At 42.0% G+C, this 5,841-nt stretch overlaps 1 protein-coding gene across 1 annotated transcript; it reads right to left on the bottom strand.

The window, feature by feature from the left end:
- Positions 1 to 1,343: 1,343 nt before the first annotated feature.
- On the bottom strand, positions 1,344 to 2,213 carry LOC112147925 (dynactin subunit 1; the record flags this gene model as incomplete). The annotated part of the gene is given in 1 exon segment (XM_024274596.2): positions 1,344 to 2,213. A coding segment is annotated over 1 exon segment (743 nt), but the record flags the coding sequence as incomplete, so codon positions are not given.
- Between the last annotated feature and the right edge of the window lie 3,628 nt (positions 2,214 to 5,841).

Genomic DNA, 5,841 nt, shown 5'->3' with positions numbered 1-5,841 from the left:
TGCTCTTGTTACCTTGAATAGTTAAGTCACTAGTCTTCAACCTCATAAATTCTTCAAATGTCATTTCGTCATCGGTCAAATCACATGGAGAGTGTCCTTCTGAAGAAGAGTCAGGACTGATCCCCAAGTTTTTCGTCTTAGCAGTGGATTTCTCTAACTTCACCATCTTTTGGGTTTCCTCTGGCAGGACCGGTGGTAAAGGAGCCTTCTTGTTCTTGCTAACTTGAATATCTGAGTCATCAAAATTAAGCTTCACACATTCTCCATTCAGATACATTTCGTCATTGATCAAAGCATCTAGAGACTCTCTTTCTGAAGAATAGTCAGGACTCATCCCTGAGCCATACTTTGTTACGTCTTTCTTTTTGGTTTTAGCAGTGGACTCCTCAAAAACTGGGGAGCTACCTCGCGTATCCCATGTTCCTTCAGTTTCCGGCTGACTTTTAGAGTCGCTGGCTGATGTAGGAGGAGTTTTGGGTCTTGGTTCCTTTAGGAATCTTTTTGGCTCACCTGCCAACCTCACCGTCTTTTGGGTTTTCTCTGACGGGACTGGTGGTAAAGGAGCATTCTTGCTCATCTTTTCTGACATAGCAGTGGACTCCTCAAAAACTGGGGAGCTATCTCGTGTACCCCGTGTTCCTCTTGTTTCCGGCTGACTTTCAGAGTCGCTGGCTGATGAAGGAGGAGTTCTGGGTCTCGGTTCCTTTAGGAATCTTTTTGGCTCACCTGCCAACCTCACCGTCTTTTGGGTTTTCTCTGGCGGGACTGGTAGTAAAGGAGCCTTCTTGCTCTTTTCTCGAATAGCTGAGACATCGGCCTTTGTCTTTACATATTCTTCCTCCAAATCCTGTTCTTGCTGGGTCAAAGCATCTGGAGTTTCCCTTTCTGAAAGAACTTCAGCTCTGATCTCATTGTATCCATCAAAATCCTCCGGAAGATTTAAGATTTTATGCTTCAATTTGGAAATAATGTCTTGCACCAACTTTTTCTGAGACTGAAGATATTTTAGTTCTTCCTCTAAGTCTGACCTTAGCGTTATAGAGTCCTTTACGTCTTGGATCTCGATCTGGAGCAGGCGGCCTTCCTCTTCTAACTTTTGAATGTCAAACTTTTCTTTTTCAACTAACTCGAACAAGTTTTCAAAGGTCAGTGCGTCAGGCATGTCTTTGAACTCAAAGGCCAACTCTTCGACAGATTGTTTCAGCTCAGCCTTTAATCTTTGAATCTCCTGCTTCATTTGTTCTATGCCTTCTTTGTGAGAAGAGCTAACTTTCCTCAGAGAAGTCAGCTCAGCTTCTACCCCCATCTTTATTTTAGAAGTCTTCTCTTGGATTTTCTGCGATAGGGCCTGTTTTTCATCAGCCAGTTTGCTTTTGTTGAGTTGAAGATCCAAGATTTCAGCCTTGATGCTCTGACTTTCTTTTTCCATCTCCTCTTCTTCTTCTTTTAGAGTCACAAGAACCTTGCGCTGTGCCACAAGTTCATCTTCTATTTTTGATTTGTCTTTGAGTTCATTCTGAAGTTTTTGGATGCCCATTTTCAGCTTGGAATTATATTCTTCCACCAATTTTCTCTCAGCCAACACTCCTTGCAGGTCGATCCTTAAACTTCTTTGGCTTGTAGAAGATTCTTCTACTTCACGCAGTTGGGTTTCCAGGTCTCTGGCTTCCTGTTTTAAATTCTTGACAGCAATGCGTTCGTCATTGACTATCCTGGACAGAGTCTGAGGATCATAAGAGCTGGCTGTTCCTCCAGAAAGCATGCTGTTCACATGGCCAGGGAGGTGTTGAAGCTCAGCCTTTTGTCTTTGAATCTTTTGCTTTAGTGTGTCTATGACGTTGTTGAGAGATGAACTTTCTCTCCTCAAACCATCCAACTCCACTTCCGCCTTGGTCTTCTGTTCTAAATCCCTTTTTAAAGATTGGTATTCTTCTAACAGAGCCTGATGTTCATCCCCAGATAACTTTATCTTATGTTTTAAAGCCTCAATTTCTATAGTCACGTTTCTATAGTGTTTCTGCAAAGTGTTCAGGTTTTTGCCTTCTTTTGTGAGATTCTCTCTTTCCAGCTCAACTTTATGCTGCATGACGTTGCAATCATCACGACTTTTTTCAAGCTGCTGTATTTCATTCTTCAGCTTGAACAAAGAGTTCTGAGCCGTTCTCCTCTCAGCCTTCAGCTTCGACAGTTCTACCCTCAACTCTTCGTTCTGATGAGCAGCATCACGCAGTGCTTGAAGTTCCTGTTCCAGAGCACAGACTTCCTGTTGTGTTTGCTGGACAGATTGTTTTTCTCCCTGGAGTTTTATCTTCAAAGAATCCGTCTCAGCTTGCATCTGGAAAGGATTTTCAATCTTATGTTTTCGAATTTCTTGCTGGAGTCTGAGTGTGTTGTTCTGGAGAAGCGCTTTTTCTTCCTTTAAAGCCAACAATTCTGCTTTAGCATTTTCTTTGGATTCAAAAGCGGTTTGGAAAGATTGGATTTCCTTGGAAAGGGCCCAATTTTTCTCTTCCAATTGGTGAATCTTAAGCTTAAAACCTTTTGTCACATCTTCTATCCTCTCGTATTCTTCCTCCAACTCAAGACATTTCCTGTTTTTCTTTTCAAGAGTCTTTTGTTTTGCCTCTAATTCCTCTATTATCGACTCGTACATTATATTTTCATTCTTGACCTTTTTAATCTCAGATGCTAGCTTGACACCAGAATCTTTCAGAGAGTTCTCCTTTTCCTGTAGGACTTTCAACTGTTTGTTCAAATTTGTATTTTTCTGAAGGGAAACTTGTATTTCCTCAAAGGTGTGCTGAAGATCTTCTGTTTCCTGCTGTAACTGTTGGATTGCAGCTTCTTTTTCTTTGATCCTTTTCAAAAGATCACGGTCTGAAGGACTAACAACGCTCAAGTTGTCCTCGATTTGGCGTTTCCTTTGTCTTAAAAGTGCTTCCCTTTCCTTCATCGCCTTCAGTTGGCTTTCCTGGGTTTTCTGCAGAGACAGTTGTTCCTTGGCACGTTCCGTCTGCCTTTCATAGATTCTGTTTAAGTGGTCGAGATTGTCTAACTTATCCTGGTAACGTTTTAATTCGATTTCCAAATCGGTCTGGTTTCTAAGCTTCTTTGTTAGTTTTTCAAGTCCGTTTTGCAAACTTTTGTTTAACTTAGAAGCGGCTTTCTGTTGTTTGTGAAGGTCTTTGCACATTTCCTCTGTGATTATGCTGTCACTCAAAGTGTCACGAGCGGCCTCTATTTTGCAGGCCGTGTTGCGAGATTTTCTTCTAAAAAAAGGCATTTTGGAAGAAAGTTTTGCTTGGTGAAAAAGAATGTTCTTCTGATTCCGATCAATCCGGTGCTTTGGCGACGGTCTTCAGCAGAGCTCTTGAGAGTCAAGCAGTAAGTCAACATAAACGGCTCCCTTCAAGAGATTTTACCTATGTTGTCAAAACGCATCATCAGCCCAAGATGATGTGAAATGACATCATCACATCTGGCCACGCGCTATGACATCATAGGCCTCTATGATGTTATGACATCACCACCTGTATGACACATTACATCATCACAGCCTTTGATGACATCACAAGTCAATGGCTGTGATGACACGTCTATGATGTCATGATAGACCATTTGTTATATGTTTTAAAGCTTCTGGTTTTTTCTGTGTTACCAGGTTGGTAAATACTTTATAAATAAAGATTGGTTTGATTCCAGAGAATTGAAAAACTGATTTTTGTGGGTCATTTGATGTAGTCTCATTGGTTATGGAAATCACACCAACAAATCACTCAAAGCAAAAACATGTTAAAGATCGATATGTCAATTAACCAAACAAAACAAATACAAAGAAAAAAATGACACACACTAACACATTAGTATGTTTTGAAAATGAAAACAACATTACAGAAACCGAATTTAAATAAAACGATGAATTGAAATAAAAATGAAATGTTTTGGAAAGCAAAAGCTCACAGCATGAAGGCCCCGGTTCAAGTCCCAGCAGGTGGACCTGAACCAGAACCACCAACAGGGGTCTTTCTGTGTGGAGTTTGCATGTTGTCCCCGTGCATGCGCGGGTTTTCTCCGGGGTCTCCGGCTTCCTCCCACCGTCCAAAAACATGATTTGTAGGTGAACTGTTTCCTCTAAATTGTCCCTAGGTGTGCATGTGAGTGTGAATGGGTGTGTGATTGAGGCCCTGAGACAGACTGGAGACCTGTCAGGTGTATCCTGCCTTCACCCAGGAGTGGCCTGGTTAGGCTCCAGCACCCCCGTGACCCCGACAGGGACAAAGCAGTTTTGTTTTTATACGGTGTTGCATGAATAACTTGACTTATTAAAAGTAAATAAATATAGAAAGGAGTCAATGAGCCAGACTTTGAACTCTTGGAGAGGAATGGATCCCAAAGCTCCGGCTCCCTCCATTTCCGTCCCATCCACCAGTTTGTTCTCCTGCTTCCTTGTAGTTTTACCAGTTTCCAGTCAGAGACACGAAGAGTTCTTCTGTCTGGACGAGAACTTCACATTTTGATGCTCCAGTTTTCCCAAAAGCTCAAATTGGATGAAGAAATCCAAACTTTAACACTTGTTTTTTTTTTAACTTGTCCAACAGCTGAGCCAACAGATGTGGGCCGAGAGCCTCTGTAGGTAGAAGATGTGCTCGGCCTGTCAGATCGGCTCGGGGACCTGCGACTAGTGATGACGTCAGTTTCTGTACTGAAACTGACGTTTACAATAAAGTTTATTTTTAAAAAAAGAAAAGAAAAAGTGTTAAGATCTGCTCGGGCTATTATTTATTATTTTGGCCCTCGGTGTTTGTGTAACGGAGCAGAACGTGAGCTGCATATTCTAGCGGGACTTCATCCGGTCCGTGCGACCAGTTCAACATTGGCAGGATGTATTTAGAAAAAATACGCGGGAATAATTACTTTCTTTTTTTAATGTGCGACCAACAACAAGCTAGCATGCTACTCGCTAGCACCCACTTTAGCTCAAACTTCATGCTTCCCAGCCTGATTTCTCTCTATTAAAATAACGATCATTATCCTGTGATGATTCCTCTCCATCGGATTATTTCGTTGTCAAGGTTTTTGCGGCTGATTGCAAATATTCCTTCTCCTTTTGTGATTCTTAACGTATTTGTTCGGACCTCCTCGGTTTTTTACTCGGGAAGAATCCGTGCATTGTTATGGCGGAAGTGTCTGTGTAATTCCCCGTGTCACGTGACAGTGGTCTAATAGTCCGGACCAATCACAATCGTACACGTCATCTATGCGCCAGCCCCCGAGCCGATCTGACAGGTCGAGCACATCTGCTACCTACACCTCTAGTGTTGGGCAGATTTTACTGTCACAACAGGAAGTTATTGAGTAGAAACCCCTGTTGTATAGTCTCCACATTTAAACTAAATATAATGTACTCAATTCAACTGTAACTGCAGCTCACACACTCCATCATACAAACCCATTCAGATAAAGACTTTCATTCTGTCACACAAACTAGTGCTACAAACTACTAGAGCTGTTCTGACTGCTGCCTGTCCAGAAGGCCGTCGAACTCCTAATGCCAGACATGAAATCCTGCAAGAGCTTTAAGAGCCTCAAACCGGAAGACTGCTGCCTGAAGGTTCACTCTGAGGCGAGCATTTCCAGTGGAGTGACTGTCTTCATCTGGTTCTGTTCTCAAAACTGTTCCATGCAGGTGCAAAAAAATGTTCTTAAGATAGTAAAACACAGTAATTGACAAAGTGGTGGGATGGGGGGCGTTTTTTTGTTTTTGATAGTTTTAAACCACCAACAATGACTTCCTATGTCTTCACATTGCAGACTGTTAGTTTTAAAACAAAGTCGAAGTCT

Source organism: Oryzias melastigma, linkage group LG9 (assembly GCF_002922805.2).
Source record: "Oryzias melastigma strain HK-1 linkage group LG9, ASM292280v2, whole genome shotgun sequence".
Lineage (NCBI taxonomy): Eukaryota > Metazoa > Chordata > Actinopteri > Beloniformes > Adrianichthyidae > Oryzias > Oryzias melastigma.
Note: the sequence above shows the minus strand (reverse complement) of the source record. Positions and strands in the feature narration are given on the sequence as shown.